At 43.8% G+C, this 24,806-nt stretch overlaps 1 protein-coding gene across 1 annotated transcript in view; it reads right to left on the bottom strand.

The window, feature by feature from the left end:
• Positions 1-6,374: 6,374 nt before the first annotated feature.
• The window catches only part of LOC144125075 (uncharacterized), a 56,501-nt gene continuing 38,069 nt past the window's right edge, over positions 6,375-24,806 (bottom strand). Inside the window, exons 7-8 of the mRNA XM_077658142.1 lie at positions 21,290-21,402; positions 6,375-18,502 (exon numbers count right to left, since the gene is read on the bottom strand). Of these exons, the coding sequence (XP_077514268.1) occupies positions 18,248-18,502; positions 21,290-21,402 (368 nt within the window). The 3' untranslated portion in view covers positions 6,375-18,247. The remainder of the gene's footprint in view (positions 18,503-21,289; positions 21,403-24,806) is intronic.

Here is a 24,806-nt window from a genome sequence, read left to right as displayed (position 1 = left end):
ATCTGCCCATTCCGTGAAGCCATACTGCTAAGTTCTGTCAGCTTTGAAATTATCTGTTCATTCACGTTGGACATCGTACGCAGGTCTTCGGCCATGGTGTTCGCCAGTTCTTGCAGCTCTTCATGGGTACCTGTATGTGAAAATGGGCATGTGACGAGTATCATATAGCCTGTACATTATGACATAAAATGCCAGTCATTTCAGGGAAGCCGCTATTAACTTTCTAAAGTCAGCCTTTTTTATCAACGTTGGCAGGTATCAGAAAAACAGAATCATGTTAACTGCTAATACCCGCCGCGGTGGCTCAGTGGTTAGGGCGCTCGACTACTGATCCGGAGTTCCCGGGTTCGAACCCGACCGCGGCGGCTTCGTTTTTATGGAGGAAAAACGCTAAGGCGCCCGTGTGCTGTGCGATGTCAGTGCACGTTAAAGATCCCCAGGTGGTCGAAATTATTCCGGAGCCCTCCACTACGGCACCTCCTTCTTCCTTTCCTATTTCACTCCCTCCCTTATCCCTTCCCTTACGGCGCGGTTCAGGTGTCCAACGATATATGAGACAGATACTGCGCCATTTCCTTTCCACAAAAAAACCAATTATTATTATTATTATTAACTGCTAATAAGGTGGTTAACTAATTTCTTCTAGTTAATTATCTATAACAGTTAGGCGCGTAGTAACCACCAGGTAAGTTTTTAGAAATTCGACAAAACGATTACCATCAGCGCTGTGGTATAAATTAAGCCACCTCGCGCGCCTTTCAAAAATCGTATTTTTGGCTCGCACGCTAGCTGCGACGTCCACCAGTACACATCATTTCGCGACGCACGGACCTTCGCTCCATTGACTGATTTGGAGCAGCGGCGAGCCGGCGACAGCCGCGCGACTGCTGTTCTCGCCGACTGTCGGGCAGATGGGCGCCAGAGGGTAACAACCTCTGCAAATGTAGTACACTTTCCCACGACCGGATATACATGCATTGCACACGACTGTGCGCTTCACTCCTAAACTTGGTTGCACAGATTCGCTTGCCGCGTGTAAAATTTTTTAAAATTTTCTTCAAGACAATTGCAACTGTAGTACAGTCACTGGCTAATTAAAATCGCGATTCTCTGCTTGAACATATATCAGAGAAATACGTACGCTAATCATTCTGTATATGCGTGGTAGCTGTTTAGCAAGCTATCGTTTATTGGGTTTTTCTTTCCCCCTGCGTGTTCCATGGACTTTGATTTGGTTCTAGTATCGAGTGACGTATTATATTTTCACGCATGAGTTCCTTCCGCGGTCACGCTTTTTTCTCATGACACGCCAGTACGTTAGTGACAGCTGTCAGAAAGCCCACGCATTTGCATATGACTACAGTTAAATTCGAGTAATTACAACTCAGGCGGCCGACTTCTCTCTTGCCCTATTATAGAATGTGTGCGTTCAGCTCACGATGGGCACCTGTCATAGATTTTTAGGTATGTCATTTTACGTTGGAAATATATTCGTGGTTTTGCTGTGCTGTTTCGTAATGTGAGCACTTTAGTGCTAAAATTGCAATGTTTTCAGTTAGAATCTTTTCATCTACGAAGTCATTCTCATTTATTGTAGCAGTCAAGCCGATACCGCATAAAAGAAATAGACGCTCGACAGAAATAATACAGTGCATGTCGATATACCGGCACTTAACGTTAAACAGTATTCTGCACACTGTCAGAGAAGAGTATACCGTTATCCCTTTCAAGAAACTAGTGACGAAAATAAAAAAATATAAAAAACTCCTGACAGGCAGAACGCCAGGTGTGCCTATCAGTGTTCCCAAAAGCGCCGGCCGCGTAGCAGACGATGACTAATTTCCCTTACTCCGAGCGACGAAGCAGTCGATAACGCCGGCCGCAAACTAAGCTGAGCGCCGCGGTTTTCTAGCGAATGAATGAATGAATGAATGAATGAATGAATGAATGAATGAATGAATGAATGAATGAACTTTATTTCCGTCATCATGGGACCTCACGGTCGGGGCGCACCAGTTCTTCCCAGGTGGCATGGTCTGGGATGCTTTGGGGTTTTTTGGGAAAGGAAATGGCGCAGTATCTTCCTCACATATCGGCGGACACCTTAACCACGCCGTAAGGGAAGGGATAATTAAAGGAGGGAGTGAAAGAAGAAAGGAAGAGGTGCCGTCGTGGAGGGCTCCGGAATAATTTCGACCACCCGGAGATCTTTAAATCGCACAGCACATGGGCGCCTTAGCGTTTCGCCTCCATCGAAACGCAGCCGCCGCGGTCGGGTTCGAACCCGGGAACTCCGGATCAGTAGCCGAGCGCCCTAGCCACTGAGCTAGCTACCGCTGCGGGCTCTAAAAATTGAGTTTTTCTTCGTTTCAAAAACTGATATGACATCGTCTTGTTCACAGCATCAAACTCCCAATTAGGACAAACCACCCAGCTACGATAATTAAAATTTAATTAGTCAGATTTTGTTAATTATCCATATAATTAGAGGGTCTTGCAGCATATTGTGTCCGCCGGGGCAGAGAGAGTGATCCTACACCTATTTTTTTTGTTGCTATATTGAACCCAATATTTTCAAGAATTTCTGAAAGTGTTCGCTGAGACGGCCAGTATATGCCCCATATATGGCCCTCGCCAAAGGCGGGAAGAGGTTCCCGCGCATTTTGTGCGGTGCTCGAACAGCAGGTTACGCATGGTAATTTCAGTTTACTGCGGGATCTTGCGGTAGATATTGGTGACCACCTCCCTATTTTTTTGCGCATTGAGAAACAACCCCTTCCAACAAATACCTCAAATTATAGCCGGCAGTTCATTACACAAAAGAACCTCGAAACGTTTAGACGTCGCATACAACTAGTAGATTGGGGTCCTGTTTTCGCCAGAGCTGACTCCGATACCGCTTATAGTACTTTCTTGAGGCTTTTTTTACCCGTCCATCAAGAATGTTTTCCTGTCACTGAAGTAAAGATGCCAAAAAAGGCTCGCAAACCTTGGATGTCCGCACGACTTATACGACTCGTGAAAAAGAAACAGGATATGTTTGCTAAATTCATTAGAACTAAGGATACCACACTTATGGCTCAATTTAAAGCATTGCACAATCATTTGAACAATGAAATTAGGTCAGCTAGGATTACTTACTACAATAACCTATTTGATACGGAGCTCTCCAGTAATCCTAAAGAAAAATGGAAACGTCTTAATCTGCTGTTAAACAGAATTACTCGTCCAACGAAAATTACAGCCCTGAAAGTTGAAGGTACTGAGCTAAGTGGATCGTGCTTGGCCAATGCTTTTAACGAATTTTTAACCTCAATTGGGAGTCGCTTTCACAACCCTGCCTGTTCGAGATTTTTGGGTAACAAAATTTCACAATCCTTGTTTTTTGAACCGACTAATGAAAATGAGGTATACATTAATCTAAGAACCCTGAAGGACACGGCAAGCTATAGACTCTTGCAATATCTAAACCCATCCAATAAAATATGCCTTACATGAAATTGTGCCATGTCTAATGCATATATATAACATTGTACTTTCTACCGGCAGTTTTCTTGCTGCTATGAAACTTGCTTGGGTGGCCGTAATTTTTAAAAAGGGAGACAGAAATAATCTAAGTAATTATAGGCCAATATCCATTTTGCCCTTGTTCTCTGAGGGGCTTGAAAGTGCAATTCATTTCCGTGTTCATAATTTCCTACAGAAACACTCTATTATAAATGACTGCCAGTACGGGTTCACCAAAAATAGATCAACAGAACAGGTATTACGTAATCAAAAAGAATATATATTAAGCAACATCGAATCCCAGAGGCTTGCATTAGTAATTTTTGTAGACTTTAGTAAGTGTTTTGATACGCTTAACCATAATACTCTCTTTGTAAAGCTTGTACATTACGGTATATGTGGTCATGCCCTTAATCGTTTCAAATCATATACGTGCTCACGATCACAATATGTTTCCATCAATAATTGCCATTCTGAAGTTCTACAAATTTCAAACAGTGTACCCCAGGGCAGTCTTCTGGGTCCTATACTTTTTAATATATATATAAACGACATAGTCAACATAAGCAAAGAGATAAAATATATTATTTATGCTGACAACACCAGTTTATTCCAGTTTATTCTGCTCCTCCTCAGATATGAAACGACTGACAGACACCGCGAACACAGCACTGGATAACTTGAGGAAATGGTCTTCATTGAATCCATTATCAGTAAACCAAGAGAAAACAAAGGCAATAATATTTCACTCTAAAGGCAAGATAGTCTTGAATCCATCACCAATCCTTTTCAGCGGCACAGAACTACAATACATCAAGGCATTCACCTCCCTTGGCATAGATTTTACTCCCACATTAGCAAGATATGCATCATCCTGTCTAAATTGATAGGTATCATTGCTTGTAATAAACATACTTTGCCAGTGAAAACGAAGCTCGACCTTTATTACGCCCTTTTCTTCTCATATATAGGTTATGTTACTTGGTGTCGGGCAATACTATTATGTCAAATATACGAAAACCTTTTATGCTACAGAAAAAAATGCTATGGATCATTACAAATGCTTCTTATGATGCCCCGACTCGCCCCATAAGACAAAAGTATAAAATTATTCCGGTTAATAAGCTATTTATGTACAGGTTTGCCTGCTTTTATAAAAAAATTACGGCATGAAATTACCCCTTTTTGAGCCGCATTGTTCCTCTTATACCATTAGCCACACCCTATGCAACTAGAGACCATAGAATGTTTGCAATACCAAGATGCAGAACAATCTATGGTTCTGCAATGTTAAAATATATTCTACTGAAATGTTTGAACACCCCTCTCTATAGTAATTTAACAAAAATGACTTCTGCACTTAGGGAACTGTTCATTGACTAGGTTGTATTTTGTTACTGCGTTGAAATGTTTTTACCTGTCATTTCTCCCTTTTTTTTCTCTCTCCTTTCTCTAACAATGCATAATGATTCTCCTGTGTAACTCTCTCTTCGAATGCTGCAGACTTCTATGGGTGACGAAGCTTGTCAAGCGGTCATTGTGAACCACTTTTTTTTCGTCATCCATGGGTTTTGTATGACAAAAGCTGAAATAAACTTGACTTGAGTAGGGACGAAGTGTTGAGCGCCATTGCAAAGCGACGAAATAGTCATTCCCCTTTGAAGCTCCCACAGAAGCCCGGTCTCTGGAGATATTTTGTGCCACCAGGGATTCACACCCAAAGCGCATGTCGCTCTGCTTCTTCTTGGCAGTGTGAAGTGCCAAATGAGATTGAGCAAAAGGCGCTATTCGAAAAAACAACACACCGAGGATGGGCTTGCTCACAGGTGCCACTTCCACCATGTACTCCGCAATCAAAGCAATTGCTATTCAAAAAGCTTTGGTAAAGCAGTGCAACCTAGCTCTGGGTAGTTATTGGAGTGACTATTTTTTTTAATCTCCCATGCAATGGTTTCATTTTGACCATAGGCAGAAAACGCCACACGCAATAAGAACTAGGCCCGCCATGTTGGTTCGGTACAGAAAACGAAACTGCTGCCCAGCGTTGGGTTAAAACCAAAACGGCTGCACTTCATTTGAACGAGGAGGAGGTTGTTACCTTTAGTTTATTGAGGGGCTTTAGATTTATGGTGATGGCTGGTAGGAGTGCTGGTGTTCGATCCATGATCTATGTCGCCCATTGTGGTAAAGGGGGCTTGCACTAGCACTGGCGTCCCGTGCTAATCAACCTACGGACGCTTGACTGTTTGTCGGGATCGTTTCTACGATGATTTCATCACTGGCGTAGCTGCCGTGCTGTGGTACACAACCCTTGGCATGATGCATGTGCGACATGCGGTGTAGGTTGCCCTCAATGGATATAAGGAGTGGAACTTGAGTGAGAAGGAAGGTGATATGGAGAGGATGCGTCAGTCCATGAAAGGGATCGAAGCAGAAAGCGAAAGCAATGGAGAACATAAGAGTGTGTGCTGCTCTTAAGGAAGGGGCTAATCGAGTCAAGACAGAGGAAGGTGAAAGGAGAGCGCGCTGTCGCCACGCGTCACGGCATTTCAGGCCACATTCTCGCGCAGTGCATGGTAGATGGCAAATAGCTAGGCGAAGCAGTTGTAAAGTACTGGTTCGGGACCTTAGTGGCAGCACACTATAAAATTTTGGGACCGCTTAACGTGCTTTAAAAGGGCACTGCTACAGCAGTCTGTTCTGGACTCGTTGCACATTTATGGATCTGAAAAAAGATGCTGTAGCACTCTGTACACCGAGTGAGTCGCACGGTACAGTCATTATTTGTGCGAGCCAAACACGTCTCGTCTCCACTCAGCCTGAGAGCAGGAGCGATATGAGTAAAGGAGATTACACGGACAACCAAGTAGATGCACACCTTCTGACATTTATTTCAGTGCATGTTTGTATATCAAAAATATACAACCAAACAGAACACGCAGGTTCACCGCAAAACTCAAAAGTAGCACGACAACGCGCTTTCCTGCCGTACACTTCTTTCTTTCCTTCACAGAAATGAGATACAGAAGAAAGTGGCGGCAATGGGGCAGAAAAAGCATCAGAAAAACATTTGAGTGTGTCGCATGTGTACAGCAGTATACATGTATGTGTGTGTGTGTGTCGTACGCTGGACAACAAACTCAACTCGTGTGCCGTGCACCGAGCCCGTGTCTGCATGAACACACAGAGAGAAATAACACTGGCAGTGTACTCTTTTTTTTTTTTAACTTTCGGATTAAAACAATGCGGCTGTCGCCGATATGATGTCGTGCCAACGGTGCTCGAGTACTCAGAATGACATCACCCAACATCCAGCTATGCAAAAGCAAGCAACCAAAGCCATTCGAGACTATGAGATCGATTACAAAGAATGACTGTATATACCACCCCGCACAACACCAGGATTCTATCGACACACCGCCGGGAAGCAAGATAACGCAGTCGGACCTTTTTTCGACTTGTTCAACCTCACTGTTCACTATTATTCAAGCCAGGATTGCAGATTTGCCTTTCCATGGCAAAGAGTTCGGTGTATAACATCGACAAGCTTTTAGAAAGTTGAGGCTATCGCTCCTTTTCCAGAATTCGCAAGAATCATTGCGCGGCACTCTTCGGCAAACGCGTGGGCACAGCGGTACAACACTTACAGCAGAACTACGCTGTAGGCGTCTCAAGTCTAATGCACTGTCAATCACGCTGCATGAGATAGTTGTCAGCGACATAGGAAATACACTTATCCTTCACAGCGTATAACCTTCCTTGCAGGGTACCGTTCTCAGCACCGTTGGCACAGTCAGGGATGCCACTAGTGTCAGCTGTAGCCAGAAAGAGGAACAAAATAAACACCCACACACTTTCCAGAACTCAACGAACCCTTCGTAAACGCCTATAAATTGAAAGGAGAGCTCAACAACCTGGTACAATGCCGTGTATTCTGCGAAAATAATTTCAAACCCCTGAAATCTGCCACAAACTAACAAAGTTATATCACCCATCGCATGAGGCGATGGCTTTTCTGCTAACCGCTTATGGCCACACAAAATGCAGAAAGCTTTGGACGTCACCACAGTCTAGAATATGCTGGTATGAGTAACGGCCCACTCTTCCGCTGAGGACTCCGTTCAACGATGACCAACAAAAAAGCTTGCTCAACAAGGCGCATACAAGGTTCATAAACGCAGTCATTCTTCGTGAGTCAATTTCACAAGTTATAAATGTTCACCGGGTCAAGACTACTTGACTGCAGCAGTCGATGCCATGGCATGTGCAAGTCCTCTGCCATGGCACAGAAAACGGTCATGCATCTTGGAAAGCTCATCTGAAGCGAATTAAACAGAGAGGCACAGTCCTCAGGGAATGAGATGAATGAAGATCAAACGGGCAAGATGAGGTGAACACGTGTAGAAAAGAAAGAGAAAAAAGGGCAGCCAAGTATTTCAAATAAGCTGAACAGGAAACGCGAGGCATCACCACCTCGTATTTTTAAAACCCGAAAAGACACTGCAAGTAGCCGACCGGAGTGAACCTGATCGCACCCAAGAAAATACGTCTGGCGCAAGCGCGCGATTATCTTCACGCCCATCGAAAGAACAAGATTTAATCAGACCTGTACGGCACCACAGCACACCAGCAAATGCCGAGCAGAGGAGGCCCCTTTGATGAGACCCCTCATCAGAGGCACTTGGCCTGCACAGGATGAACCACCAAACAATGTCGTGGCCGAGTACAGTATGCAAACCCTACATGCAGTGGCGGCCATGACAAGATGCAGGAACATGCACTAGAGAGAAAGGAGCATAGGCTTCCATCAAAGCGCAATGACCTTCGCTTAAAGGACGTAACCGCTGATCCTTGAATCAGGACACGTGTACCATACTGTCCAGCTATTACAACCTAGACATTACTTAGGAGACGCCATTAAAGTCTTACCATTTTCAAGTTCAGTGGTTGCAGTCCTCAGAGTGCAACACTTCGGAGTGCCCTAAAAAAATAGAAGAGCTGGCAAGCACACATGTGAGTGGTGGAGCGTCACTAACATTGATGCGTTATTGACCATGTGCACATACGTAAAAAGCTTGTGCAAGCGACGGGCAGCCAACCTGTGAATACAAACACTTTCTGATGGGCATGCAGCAAAAGGGGCAAAGGGAAGAGTCGACGTATCCTGATTCCTTGATTACAGTTTTTTCAGAGCACATGCCCATGAAGCCAAAGTACCCGTTCCTTTCCGCACAGCACCCCAGCCTTCAGTCGGCTACATCCAAAAAAGCAAAACAGGCAGCGAGAATTTAAACACAACAAGCTCGACCAGCAGAACTCTAACAACATGCACAAGGCAGGGCACACAAAGATGCTGGCGATGACAGTTAATGAGCGGCTATGTACCGCGCAGGACACCATCATCGCAATTATTCGGAGACCCAAAAATGGAATTCTACTGAAAGAACAGGAAATTTTACTATCCAAAATACTTAGGCACTTTAGCATGGACCATGTAATTTATAGACTGACTTCCCATTTCGCCTCATTTCACAGCACTGAGTAATACGCATATTCAGACTGCAGTGTCACTTTGCAGTACTTCACATATGGTCATACCATGAAAAAATATTAACAAAATGATGGCCCATATCTAATGAAGTTCACTGCATAAAGCAAATTTTACTGCTGCATTGCAAAGCTTCAGCAATAATTGAATACTCATTTGTAGTGAACAGTCCAAGGTACAAACAGTTTACACGTGCCATTTAAAATATCCGCAGCATGCCCCGATTCCTTTGCAAGCAATGAAAGTATGCCTGTCTCTTGAGCCAAAAAGCACCAAGGGATGCAAATTGTTTCACAGAATAACAAGATGCAGCTGTTACGTTAAGAAGAAAAAAAAAGATAAAGAAACCGTCATAGGTATACGGACATCCAATAAAGCTGGCCTAAAGTTATGCACAATAGCAATGCCGTCCGCAATAGCTACACAAAGTATTTTTCACAAGGCAGCGACTTCACACTTCAGTAAGGTGCACAGACAGTTTGCAACATAGATAGGAACAAAACAGCTGGTTGCTGACAACCTTATTAAAAAAAATATGCCACTGAGCAAGCGAGCATGACTTCATTAAAAATGGAGAGACCAAATGTGGTGGCAAAAAGAGCACTTGTGAAGATAGCACTGAAAGTAGGTCATGACCATCCTCAAAATTTAGAGACATGCAGCAGAAGAATGAAGCATCAAAAGTGTATGATGATGTGGACAGTGCAGCATTTCATGATGCCACATCATTGCCACAGTGCTTACCATGACCGCCAACTTGGAACGGGTGATGTAACTGGCAGTACTCTAACAAAAATGAAAATGCGTGCACCTCAATAAATACACATAAAAATGAAGTGGGATACATAACTTTAAAATATCATAAAATCTCAAAAAGTTTGCAGAAGGAGAAGAGGGGGGGGGGAAGGGGGATTAGGGATGGGGGGGGGGGGGGGGGAGGCTTCTGACCGGTCAGCAGCAACGCTCATTAAGACCAGCACCAAAACAATGGACCATGTGGAGAAAATGAAATAAAAACAGTGAACTGCCCGTGACGGCTTCATACAGCGCAAACAATTTGAGGTAGTAGCAATATGACACATCCTTACCAAGGACAGCCTCTCATGAAAGAGGGTGCCACATCCTGAGCAAACACACGGTGAAGTGAAGAGCATGAGACGGGAGATGCTGCAGAGACCTACAGGCCATGCCACTGCCATGCAAGGCCGGAAGAAATAGTGTGGCCTCAAGCAGTAGCAGTGAGCAACTTCTGGAGTTGGTAACTCTGGCAATTCCAGTGAATGAGTGGAACTGCGAGAAATCGCCCTGGGAGTTGGATAGGGAAGCAATGTAAGGCTCCCCTAGCACCATCAACACATTCCAATCTCCACCATCAACCAAAGTGCACAACCATCGAGCCTGATCATACAGACTGTAAAACTCGCAAACCTGTGTTTCAAAATGGCATGCTCATTGCACCAAAATTTGGAGGCCTAAAGATTGTCACGTCAAATTTGGCAAGGCAGGTGAACTACTAGTTACAATGGGCCAACAGTGGTTGACACCCACTTCAGGGGATTCGAACGACTGCTAGCTCCTGATAACCTGTCACCAAAAACTGTCCAAAGCAGACGCAGACTATCGCAATAAGTACGCCTGAAGTACCCTGGAGCCTGCCTGCTCAAACCGTAAAGTTGCTACCTCGGATCAACTTTCACCTGCCTTGATTTTCAGAAGTGACACTAGCAGTGTGCTTGGAAAATGTGCCCAACACTGCCATCCTGGGAGTGCTGGACTAAGCATTACATTTAAATTGTGGACTCACTTCAATGTGATGTTCATGCAACGACTGGTGTAACATCCAAGCTGCTGGTAAGAAAAGTACAGCGACACCTCAACCATGAAGGTACAAAACAACAAAGCAGCAGTAAATTATTTGGGCAAACTTCATTTGAATGAAGTTCACCCTGCTAGAGTGTCCCATGTTGGCTTTCTCCTTTTAACGAGCATTATCATAACAAACACTTCACAGCAATGAACTTTTCCTGAACTGGCAAAGTCGCACACAAGATATTTTACACAAAGGCAAGCACTCATCACGACCGAACACCTCCTATATTCAACATGACAGGCAGGAATATCTTATTTAATTTCTCCACACATTTTTTCAAACAGATGATGATTTAAAGTAATGAGTTAATGCTTAGTACATTTACTAGAAGCCAAGTGACACCAAAGCCCTTAAAGTACACTTGACAAGTAACATCACAAGAGAACTTGGCGCACAGCAAAGCCATTCAGTACTTCTTGCGTGAGCTTCATTTGCTGAAAAATAAAACGAAACTGAACAGAATGCTAAAGCTCACTCGAGTGAAATGCCGATGGACACAGCCACAGGATATGAGAAACCACAGTGACTTCAGGATAAAACTCTGATGGAGATGTTACACTTGACAACAGGACACAACACCACGTAACTTAACAGAAAAGGCTTTGAACACTTTGATTGGAAACTGACTAAAACAAGTCGGCAGCAACAAAAAAACCCAAAGGTTTAGCAGGGCAGTTCTTAAGCACCAAAATCACTTCAAGTGCACATTTTAAGAGAAAAGGAAATAAAACCGACTAAGTCTCTCAACAGTACCTTCCATCACGACCAACCACAATGCACAAAAAGCTTTTCATGAAAAAACAGCTAATATACGTATGACCACACTTTGTGAGTCTTTCTGGCCAAGTGGCCTACCGTGCCAGAGCCGCTTTCACGACACACCCACGCACAGGATACACAAAGTGTGTAAAAGCACACGGCTGCACAACTTCCAGACTTCACATGTACAGAAGCAGGAGCAGTCAAACATGTTGCTAAGTAATTCTGCAACCACCACTTCTGATACATGCATGACAACTCAGCATCCAAGAATGATTAGTGCACTTCAGGCACAAAAAACAACACAATGCAGGGGTACACATATCTGTCAAGAATCATATACATACATGTGTATATACAAACAACTACAGCCCACAATCCTTCTACACAACACATATACACCGCAAACATCTCAACCGAGGCTCAATTAGAATCCAGCCCGCTGATTCATGTCTAGTAAAGCTCACGCATGGATGCCCAAGCAACAATTGAGCTGTGCTCCGTGGCTTCACACTAACACAAGTGCAAAGAGATGAGGTCAGATAACAGCAAGGGAGAAGAAGCAGTGCCAGCCCATTCAGATTGTGTCCTGATGCATGAAGAACCTAATAGGGCACATACTGCAACTCTCCAAAGATGAAGGCCTTTCCTAAACTTGCATCAAAGCAGCATGCTCCTAGATGCCCTCCAGAAACAGACAGCCGGCAGTGACAAGAAACCAGCGGTGCCATATACCCGCCATATTATTCACAACTGAAAACTAATGAAGAAAACACCAAGAAAAATGCAGTGAAGAAATTTAGCAAAGAAGGATGATCAATTTAATACAATTCCATCAGCACTCTGGTCAAGATTAGTCTACAAGAGACCTGCTTCATGCACAGTTCCCGCCTTAAAAAGCTCCCAGTGGTAACTCTGCAGAAAACTTGTGTTCCTGCACAAAGCAACCCATTTTCACTCAATAGCTGCCGAAAACAAGACCGTTCCAATTTTAAATGAACATGTGTGACAGAAGAAACATTGCTTGCTTTTCCTAGCACTTTTTACAAGCAAGCAATTCGATAGGGCAGGTGCAGCTTTCATCGTCACCCCTGTGAAGCTGTGACTTCAAATAAAAGTTCAATCTGTCAGGAGTACCTTTTTCTCACGGTCTTCAGACTCAGAAAATGCTTTACAAAAACCAAAAAGCACACAGGGTGTTAAAGGCACCTTCAAAGGTGCAGTCTGTGTTGCTACAGCCTCTTTACGCAACACAAAAGAAAAAAGGTAGCAGTACTTGATGTGACCCACCTGTCAATCAAAGCTTCTATTGGCAGATTTCTCCAATACCCATGTCCCACAATGCAGTTCCAGATAGTAAATTCACAAAGCAAATCGCTCAAATGTTTTTGACAGTCTAAGCGACCATGGGAAGCCAGTGGTGGTGCGACTAGCCTTGGTAACTACACAGCAGAGTAATAGCAACACTGGAAACCAATTTTCAATTCAAGATGCTCCCAAACTGTTTGTGTGATCTATGGCACTAAAGTTCTTAAATCTGCTCTGCCAGCTGCAGGTGGTGCTTCTCATGGAATCCATCATCTAAAAAAACGAAATAATACATTGACTTATCCCAAAATTTGAGGCAACCAAACAAACTACACTAACTAGGAAGATGCAATTTTTCACATCGCAGGCATGAATGCCTAGCTGTTTGCTCCTTTTAAAGCGGTGTACATGTGTACCAACCGCTAAAAGCTAGTTATCAAATAAAGTTAGGATTTAAACTTTGACAATTAGCACAAGTTAACAGTCCTGTTATCATGCCAGCAGAGTACCACAATGAAAAAAAAAACATATTCTGACACTATGAACCATGGATTTTTGTCTTTCTTTAAATCACTCTGGCTTCCACAAAAAGCCACATAGATACTGTGAATATTCTCCCATGGCATGCCAGTTCTAAACTTCACTGTATGCGCAGCGGTACACAATCAACATGTCACTAGAATAATGAGTGCCATCAGTGCTATGCACATTATGCCCTGTCCATAGCTCATGTCCGAGACAAGCAAGGACTCAGTACTATGGCACATGCCCAAACGGTGCATGCAAACAGCAAGATTCGTGGGCACATAAAAGGCAAATGGCAACAAACACCCCCATTAATACAGCATAACGGAGTCCTATATCCCTCACAGAATATCACAGGAGCAACAAAAGAAATGTGTGCACACTTATTTACGAATATAGCTTCATGTACACACATCCTATGAATAAAAAAGAAAATGGTATTTAGAAGAAGAAAACAGCAGAGAGAGAGAGAAAGCCAGCAAAAAATAGCTTACTACATCGGTATATTGTCAAAAGGTACCAGCAAAAGCATGAACCAGAATGCTTCCTATCAGCCATGTATGTCATTATTTACAGTGCTCAAAGAAGGAAAACAATAGAGCAACCACAGCATTTTTTCAGGTATATGCATAAAGCACAATTCTGCATCAATAATCTCACCTGTCAGTCCTCTTTATCTCAGATGTACTTCTAATACAAAAAATGACAATAAGGGAAATATGGCTAATGCACCAATGTTGCCCCATTTTGGCATTAAAACTGTTAGCATCATAAAGTGTATAAAAGAAAAGAAAACAAAAGCATTTTAAGGGTTCAAGTTATGAAGCTGATAATAGCTAGTGTAACAACTCTGGCAATGCTAGTATAACAGCAATCTACATATTTTGAATTTATGTCCTTTCTGGCACGAGGTTTTCTCGTCCTAAGAGAGACACCAAACACAGATATTACTAATATACTAAACTTGACAAGAGACCACAAAAAGCAATACATCAAGTTGAAACCATGACAGCAGCCCCCTTGAAGAATTAGTACAGGCAAGACACGAAGATTGCAAATGTGAGCATTCACAGCATGTCCCATATGAGCAGCTTTACAACCTTTCAAGCAAAACAGGTGGCACGAGTGCAAGACCTAGACATATCAAGGAACAGCAATGTCGTGAACCTGTGCTGCAGTGACCTGTGCATGAAGCAAAGCACATCTCGCAGTTTTAGGTACCGAGGCTTCACCACTGATCACAGTACACCTGCAAAGGCCACCCACATGTCTTGAAAATTTAGATACACAGACACCTAGCTTCACTGCCTCTCATGAGGTACCAGCATTGTGAGAGCTAGTCTTCGGCCTCCCAGTTCACAAATTTAATTGCATGAACAAATAAAGAAGGTAAGTGCTTAAAATGCAGCTCCATGAAAACCCGTCCAAAATGCAGAAAGGCTTTGCAACATTGCACTTAGTATGCCAGAGGGAAACAACATGAGGATAATTTGATGAACACATTTTTGAGATCTATTAACGATAGAAGGTATGCCCTCACATGTGCATTTAAAAACATGGAACACTATTCACTCAAGAAATTCCAAAACAGCACTCTAAGGCTTGTACCAACATCTTTGCCACGCCAGTTTTGAACTTAACAATGCACCGTAGAAACACAAGCAAACATGTCAGGGAATAATACATCTGAATCAGGTACAGTTTGTTCTTCAAACTTAAAGTAAAAAAAAGTAGTTTTGTACCATTAATGCTTTCTTTGCAGGCATCACAATCAAGAGCTTAAGTTCATAAAGCAAAACACAACTAGCACTTGTCCTTTCCCCATCCCTCTGAGTACTGTAGTATAACATTTTTTTTTTTCCATTTTGACTTTGCTTTAAGATGCAGGTTAGCAGTTCAAGCTTCCATTTTTGTTTTTTTCAGACTTCCATCTCAAGTGTTCTTTTCTTTAACTATGTAACATCCCTGCATATTAGCAGCATTACATTATGCATGCTTGCTCCACCACTAAGGTAATTATGGCAGACAAAAAATGAAATGCAGACAATGCAACACTAAACCGAAATTTTTTCTGAAGATCCTGTGGTATACAACAAAAATTAAGCAATCAATTTTTTTCTTTCTTGCATCGCATCACGAATGCTGGCATTCAGCACAGTGGAACAAAAGACCACATTTCACAATGCTATATCTACAGCAATTTCCTTGCAAACAACAAGCAAAAGCTTCGAGTTAGAATGATTATTGAGTACAAAAAGAGACTTGTGAAGTAACAGCCAATTCCTGTTTGTCTCAAATATTCAGCACTGTCAAGCTGAGCACAATGTTTTTGGGAATCAATAAAATGTAACACGAACAAAATATGTATTTCCCCCATCTTTTTGCCAAAGCCAGCTCCTCTTCCTTGCACACGTTGCCACAAAGTACATCTACACTTATCTATAACATGCATCCCAGTGGTAGACTCAAGATATAGTAAAAAAATAAAGTGCAATTCGCCCACAACCTGCAACAAACAACTGTGAAAGCTAAAAGAGAAAGTTAAAAACAAGTGAAGGAATGTACAATGCTACCTAAGCCTACACAAGCTTTAGCAAAGGAAAGTGAAACAACTAGGATAATGAAGGGTCAGTCTTCCTGCAGTGCTATATGTATAGCTAACCGTAATACTCCAGGACCACAAACCTTCCAAAGAGAACAGCAAAATAAGTATGAATTTTTGGGCAAAATTATACTACTTCTATGACTACATAAAGCAATTAATTATGCAGCAAGAGAAATGATAACTGGGCACAATAATGTCCTCTGTTATGGCACCATGCAATGAAAGATGACCGCCAAACATCAGAGATAAGCGTCAAATGAGATGAAAAGTGTTTTGTACTTCAAACAATGCCTCGATGGCCAAATACCTAAAAATGGCTCTGTGCTACAACTGTTAAGAAGTGGTCTGATAGGTGTCCACCAACCGTTATCATTTGTTAATAAGTCTAGAGAATATTCTTAAAAAACCTTTTCTTTAAACATTTTCAAGAATACATTTTAGATCTTTTTAGAAAAGCTTCCCGGGTTTCGTCAGAAAACTTTCCCTCCTGGCAAACACAATGGTCTGCAGGCAAGTAGATGCACATAAGACTGCATGGCATTAAAATTGCCCAGAGGCAGTCAACCACTGCAGATGACAACCTGTCACAGTAGTAACTAGACAAACCCTTAATTATAACGGTGCACTCGGGCAATGTACTAAGACAGCATTAGTGGCATGAGACATTAAAGTCCAAAGTATGTACCTTCAAACTCGCATTACCTAGAATTCCGTGCAGCAACCAAAAGAACAAGTGCGTAGTTTTACAGGTGAACTAGCAAAACTTTTTATCTAATTTGGGACTGCTCCAGATGCATGTAATATGGCACTCGACTGTCGAATAAACTTTGCGCCCAGAACAGCAGCCTGATTGATGTTAAGAATGTGAACAAAAAGAACGAAAATGCCTTGGTACTAAGTGATCTTAGTTTCTATCAGCGCTTCAGTTTCCAGAATGCACGAAACTAGTGAATTTTACATATACCACCACCTCCTAGAATATGGATGGACATCCATCCATGCTACTCTAGTATGACAGCCCTCACTTTGTCTCATGCTACAGGCAGTTAAAGACAAGCATATTCCCAGAACTGACTGCATCGTACAATGACAACTGAGAAGAAAAAATTAGAGGTTTTTGCCATAAGTTTTAACTCTTCCACTTTACATTAAGTTAGGCGAATCTGCACAACGGGTTGTGCTCTATTAAGCACAGTGGCTTTCGAAAAAAAAAAAAAGCAGTTTGCACCTTTTGAGAAAAAAAAAATTAGTTTCAACATGCGAGGCATAGATGACTGAGTGACAGACATCTTCCTTTTCCAGGCCAGCCTCAGAACTCCATTGACAGCATGGTAACATCTGACCACAGCTTACGTGTTTGGAACACCAACCACCAAAGTATGCACTCATGAACAAATCCTTGTGTCACAAAGTGTAGAAGAAATGGCACATAATAAGCAGAACAGCGAGCCGCACCACTATCCATGTGCAAAGTCAGCAAACCTGTCCAGCTCACATTTTTGCCAGGCACCGTAAAAATATGCTTTCACCAAACTTATAAGTGCCAAAACTGAAGTTCTACTGCCATTGCACAAAGCAGCCCAGGCTTTTAATGTCAGCCGCAACAAAACACAAAAGAAAAAGTCCAGTGCCTAACTATAGTGTACACACACAGGATGCCACTCAAACAAGGTGCAGCAAGAACAACAACGAACAAGTCTTGCTGCTGGGCGTTCTTTCACTGCTGCAGCAATAACAGACACTCCCTGATGGACACAAACTCTGCAGTGGTGGAGATGGGGATTGCGTGAGGCTGTTATCTCTTGCCTCACACTCGGCAGGTAAGGAAGCAGTGGCAACAGACGACAGTGTGCCTCCCTGATGCTTTGACGTGCTGGCCGGCAGTAATCACAGACGACACATGGCAAGGTCACTGCTGTCATTCACCAGCACATCCTCGTCCATAGACATCGATGACCGGACAGGCGGCAAATACAGACAGCGATACAGTGAGCAGGCCTGCTGCTGCCACTCTTTCTAAGAGGCTGGTAGGCGTTGTGGGAGGTAGGCGGTATGCATGTGGTGCAACATCACAGTGAAGCCACCAGTCACCTGCCAGCTGCCAGTCCTCACCTTCATGTTCTCTTCAGGCTGGGTGGTGCCACGTGTAGGGGGCCGGGCTGCAGGGCATGGGCACCTGCATTGTGTGGTAATGGTGGTGGTGGTGTTGGTGCTGGTGCTGATGCTGGTGGTGGTGGTGGTGGTGAGGTGGCTGCTGCTGCTGGTGCTGCTGCGGGTGACTCTTGGCACCAGTGTCCACGGCGGAGGATAGAGACGGTGAGTAGCCAAGCGAGGCATACGTAGGAGCCTCCCCACATTCGTCCTTCACAATGTCGGGAATCTGCAGATGAAGAAAAATGACGAGGATCTAGCAACTACAGGCTGAAGGAGCGGCACCCAGGCAAGCTTTCTGATGCAAATACATTAATACAAAGTTGTGTAGTAGGCAGGGAATAAGATAGAGGTGAGATGGAACTTGCCCTTAAGTTTTTCTTGAGCAGAAGAGCAGCCTGAAAATGGTTGTCACTGCTGGTGCCTACTGTACAGAACCTTTGTTCTGCACAAGCATTTAAACCCAAATCAACAAGAGTCTTCCTTTGCATCCCTAGATGGAACTCTCACCGCACCAAAAGTCCTAGCCTGGTTGCTATCATAACTAAAACATGGTGATGGATGAGTTTCTGAGATACCGCATCACACATTAGAACAGTGACACATGACATGAATTCTATGCTGTGTCTTGTTTATGTTCTTCTTCTGTGCGTTACTGCAGATTTAATGCCCAACATCAAATTCCTATTCCTTCTTTGCAGGTTGAACCTGGATATATCGAACACGAAGGGCATTGCTAAGCAGTTCGATACATAGATAATTCGATATAAAAAAAAAGTGGTGAAAGATAAGCTTATATCTGCAACCTATAATCAAGAATATAGCGCCCACGGTAGTGAGGCGCTTCGTGCAGCAACATGCCGCCCATTGGCACAATGACAGTGCACCGCTCACTTGGCGTTGCTAGTCCTATAACCTGCTTTGCATCGAAGTCGCAGAGTAAGGTGCTTTGGAAGTAGCCACTGCCTATCATAACATGCTTAATCTTGTTACCAGTACACTATAAACAGAATAACAGTTTATTAAAATGAAGGTACAGTTGGTCGGCGCCGAAGCATGCCCTGTGAGGGCCGCCACTAGGCTTCAGTTAGGTCAGCTTCAGTGCATGACAGCACTGCAGCATGAAAATTATGCATACGAGAGGCTGAAGTTCATCCTCTAGCACACTCCATGATTACTTCGCCACGTGTTTTCACAGTGCTAGCACTACCAGAAGGTGCCTAAGGCCGCGCAGTCGCACCTGTGTCTTCTTAAAGGGGCTGCGAAACACTGCTTGAATGGATGCCGGCTATACTTCAGATGGATTCTTTATGTCACACAGATGCTAAGACAAAAAGAATTACAGGAATCGATGCATAGGAACGGGGGTTATTCAATGAAGAAATTTCAAAATACAAGCAAACAAACTGCTGCCCTCAACTCGATTCTCGCGCTGCTTCCCATTCCCATTTCGCTCTCCCAATGACTACACGAGGTGGGACCAATCGAAACAGCCTATCTGAGCACGTCGCGGAAGTTTGCACACCACGGTTGCCTAATCACTGTAACTCGTTCTTGCCAAGGCTGGTAACGCAGTTTTCAACAACCATGTGAATGCCCAGCTGACCCAGCGATGCTTCATCGTCACGTTGACGGCGCAGAAGTGAGCACTGATCTGTGACGTTCCCTCACTTATAGATCCGAATGCGATCCAACACGAGCACGGGATACTGTGACGGATTGATGGCCTGTGCAAGATACTAGATACATTTAGCATAGCATGTGCCACTACTGCTAACTACTGCTTACCGCCTACCATAACCCGCCACTAGGAACAGCAAGCTAGTGTTCCTGTATATGCCCTGCGGCAGCATATACAGAAACACTACGGCGAGCAAGGCGCCACCTGTCGCCGCCGCCCGACGATCCCCCACAAGCTGACGATGAGCACTGCTAAATGTGAAACGAATGGCTTTTTTCTTTGCCTCCTTCCTTGGGACCGAAGCAAACGCTTGTAGAGTGCAATGGTTAGACAGGATCGATTCTGCAAAGCCGTTTTCAGATACGTAGAGAGTAGCCATAAATGCTGTGTGCTAGGTCGAAGGATGTGTACAGAGTGGCGAAAAGTCCTTCGATGCAAAAAGTAGCCAGAGCCTCTGGCAGTGCATTTTTGTTTTACTTGCTTTACAGTGCTTTTATCTAAGCCAAACAAGTTGGTTTTGCTGATGTAATATAAAACGCAAAAACTTAACAAAGCGTATCTCTATTTATTAACACAATTTGCAGTATATTTACTGTTTGTCCAATCATCAAGCTCCCACCAAGTGATGTCATATCCACTGCTAAAAACCGCCACTGTATGGTGACACTGTCAGCGCCATGAATTTGTTTTCGCGAGGTAATTAAAATATTAAAAACCGGTGTACACGTGGTACGACCGATGCTAATAGCATCACTATAACTCATTCTATGCAACCAACAGGCAAAACAATGCACCTCTAAACAAAAAGTGATCAAAGAGTACCATTATGGGAAGCACAAGTTGCAGGGGCGCGGCGTGCCGTTTTATATATCGAATGACCAGCAAAATTCAAGTTCAATAAACCGCATGGCTTTCCTATAATTTTACAAAGAATTTTCAAGGGAATAATCTGTGTGTTCGATATAGCCAATATTTCATAATATCCGGGTTGACTGTATTTGCAATATGCAGAACTCTCATACCAATAATGTAAAAGTTGCTGATAACAAATGTGATGCAGTCATACAAACAGCACTAAAGTCTTGCTTGTAACCTGCTAAAAAAGTATAATAAGGTGATAACCCTTTACACATCCAACCCTGTGCATTGCTCAGGCCTATACAGACAGTGCTCTTATTAAAAAAAATCTAAACAGTGCCAAAAATTGTTACTTCTCTAGCTAACCATCAAACTGAATGAAGCAGAAGTAGCTCAACAGCTCTCAACTTGAAGCAGCAAGAAATACAAGGATAATCAACACCACAGACACAAGTGCATAGGTCCGGGTGAACTGACCTGGTCGAGGAACCCTCCACTAAGGTTGGGGCTGCTGCTGCTGCCATAGCTCTCACGGGAAACATCATCTGGTTGGGTCACAGCACCATACTGGCACACGGATCGCTGGTGCGCTGCCAGAACGACAACAAAAGGACATGCAGTGCTCAGACAACGACAGAAGTTGGCCATGTATGAGCAGGATAAAATTAATACGCACTAAGTACCAAGAGCAGTTAATTCTTTTTGTAGTTAACAACAGGGCCAGTCGGACTTAAAGGACTGCTCCAGTTTGGCCATCTCACTGTTTACTACATGAGCAAAAGCAGCCTGAAAAGGAATTTCAGCATAATGCATCCTACAGGCTGCTTCATCAGCACTCTCCGAGCAAGAAAAGTAACTGTCTTGTAGTGACCTAACTTCACTCTGCAGAGCATGTAGCTGGCCATTAGACCATGCCACTGGATAACGGCTGTCAAATGTCATTCACAAAACGATTCATACGTCAGGGCTGAGATTTCAGTCTCTTAACTACTGGTAGTGCAGCGTGGGCACAAAATTTAACAGACAACCAATGGTCAAATTTAGTTCCCAGCGATCATATGAGCTGATAACTACAGTCTACAGACACAATGATCTATACTTGCACACAACCAACTCAACTACAAGTACAATGTGAGAGCTTTTTTAGGCCCCCTGGGGCCTCCCTTCCCTCATGGCGCAGTTGAGGTGTGCACTGAGTCGTGAGACAGTTACGGCGCCATTTCCTTCCCTCAAAAAACCACTAATTCAGGGTACTCCATCTTGAGAGTAGCCTGTTTCGCATCAGTGGTGAGATAAGTCCACCTTAATGCAAGGCATAAACTCCTCTTCAGAGACTGAGGTACTCCGCATAAGATCAGTTCAAAGACTCCTTTTCAAAGATGGTATGTACTCCTTCTGAGAGTAGTTCAAAGGTTCCGTTTAAAGAGACACTGAGAAGAAATTGAAGTTGGCTTGTATCAATAGAATACCAGCTCCTAAACACAAAAACACCACTTTTTCTGAAAACAAGGCTTTTGTAAGGTAGAAAAGAGCAGAACTAAAATACAGGTATTGCCGCCACAGGCCAATCTCACAAGTACAAACGTGATGACGAAATAGGAGAAAAGATACCACAGACCTCTGAGGCTGACAAACGTGCATGAAGGTTACGTATCTGATCGATACTGAAGTATTATAGGTTTGTTTTGAAACCAGCAGTGCACTTTTATCACACGAGGAAGACGGAAAGAAGACAACCTGAATGTTGGAAGTCAAAGAAAACCTGCAATTAACAGCGCAACAGGTGGCCAGCTGAGTTTCGGTAAGTTTTGGGGTGCTTCACAGCTATGCGTTCTGCGTGCCCGCATGGTTTCGTTATGTGCCTCGACTTACAAGGCCGGAGCAGCAGAGGACCTCCAAGCGCCTCTCTAAGTGCTCCTCGGACGAAGCTTGTGCAATGGCACGCAACTGCGACAAGGAAATAGAGAGAAAAAAAAAAAGAGCTGTGTATAGCCAATGTTCAACGTGCCTCCAAGATAGCAAACGCACCACTCGGCGTGTTCGCTTCGTCGACGTACCAAGGTGCTGGGCTGTATAACCAGCCCTACAAGGACTATTAATACAGAATTTAAATATGCCTGGACGTACCAGTCGCCACACATCAGTTGTGATGGTGGCTCAGCGCTGACAGCGACGCTGCCGACTCCTCGGCGCTAAGACTTTCTTGCCAGTCCCGCCGCCCCGGCCCTCAAAAGCATCGCACGCTGTGTGGGGTTGAGGTCACTGAATGCAGGCCACAGTTATTTGCGAGAACTTAGTTGTTGGAATCGGGAACGGGATCCATTGTAACGTTAGTGCAAAACGTAAATGAAGCGTTGATGGCTGATAGAGGCCTTCAAAGTCTGGCGAGCAGTAGTTTTCATTTTGGCTGCTGCTAGGCAAGAGCACAGCGCTTGCCGCTAGCAATCACGGAGTCCTCGTTTCCGTTTCTGCTGCTTTATGTCGCTCTTCTCCTATTTCATCATCAGAGAGTCCCGAGTTTGAACCATAGTGGCAGGAAAAAGTTTTGGAACTTCGAATCCAAATCTCTTAGAAATAAATGCACCTTTCACTGCTGTACAGTGGCAAGAAAGCCACAAAATGCCGAACAGTCAGATTTTCATAACAAAAAAATTTGATAGCGTTGTCCTTAATGTCCCTTTAACGTGCACTGACATCGCACAGCATACAAGCGTCTTTTGCATTTCACCTCCATCAAAATGTGGCCGCTGCAGCCAGTATTCGATCCCATGATCTTGGAATCAGCACCCAAATGCCACAGCCACTGAACCACCGTGGCGGATAACTGCTGTTTGTCCGTGTAGTCACAAAATAAGGGAACAAATGAACAACGTTGTGCGCCGGAGAAAGGTCGCTCGCTTGCTTCAAATGCACTGTAATGGGTGAAACGCTAATCAAGCGTCATCTATAACATCACTGTTGCTTTCCTGCACCCGCCGGTTACTACACATTGCTGCGTATAGGTAGAGTTTGAATATAAGTTGCTCCCCAAACTCACAACCCTCAATGGCAAAAAAAAAAAAAAAAACACTCTTTGTTTCTCCCGCGGTAATGCACCGTGGCAAGGCATAGCTCAAGACAACAGACATGCTATGATGCAATCACGAAACCAGGAAAGATGAAAGGTAATTAACCGGCGCACCTTCCTGCCTGCCATACTCATGTGCATTCCGGCTGACTAGCAAGTGATAAGCCGAGCTGTCGCCTGCAGTACTGTTTCAGATTTGGGAGCAACGCGCTATCAGACTATCAGAGGTTACTTGGACTTTGCTCTCGCACTGTCTACCATTCAATTGGAAAAGGATTCGTCAGCATGAGCGAGCTGGATGAATGGCATGCAGTTCGAATTTTTGTTAGCGCAGACGATTTGAGTAAGAATAAACTTTGTCCCCCCCCCCCCAGAGGATCTCCAGGCATCTTGCAGAGAACAGGCACTGTCACGGGACACGTACTACACGTGGCCACCATGGCTCGGCCGAAACTACTTAAGACTCCGCAAATTGTTCGGCTCCGCGACCCCAAATTTTCTCCCTCTTCATTGGAAGCTGCTCAGTCCAGCTCTAGCCTGTGCAATCAGCAATAGCTGATCGTGCGGGCCTGCTGCAGGATAGCAGAAGCTATCGTAGTACTGGACTGAGGACCCCGCCCACTATGACTGAACCCCCAGCCGCCCTTCCTTTTAATGAAATAGTTTTTCACCACCACCACCACAACCAATCTCAGATGGACATTTTAGCAAAACAATGATGACTTATATGCAGTTATATAAGGTAAGCCACACTGATTAAAATAACAAATTGGTACATATTTCTCGCCACTGTCTCATAATTCCGAGCATGTCTCCTTGAGCACTAAAAGCTATCACCGGCCAAATTCTTCCATGACACAGGCCACGATATGAGGCATTTACTGGTATTGTGAAGTTATGCTACAACAAAGAAATGGCTCCAGCCAA

Source organism: Amblyomma americanum, chromosome 3, assembly GCF_052857255.1.
Source record: "Amblyomma americanum isolate KBUSLIRL-KWMA chromosome 3, ASM5285725v1, whole genome shotgun sequence".
Lineage (NCBI taxonomy): Eukaryota > Metazoa > Arthropoda > Arachnida > Ixodida > Ixodidae > Amblyomma > Amblyomma americanum.
Note: the sequence above shows the minus strand (reverse complement) of the source record. Positions and strands in the feature narration are given on the sequence as shown.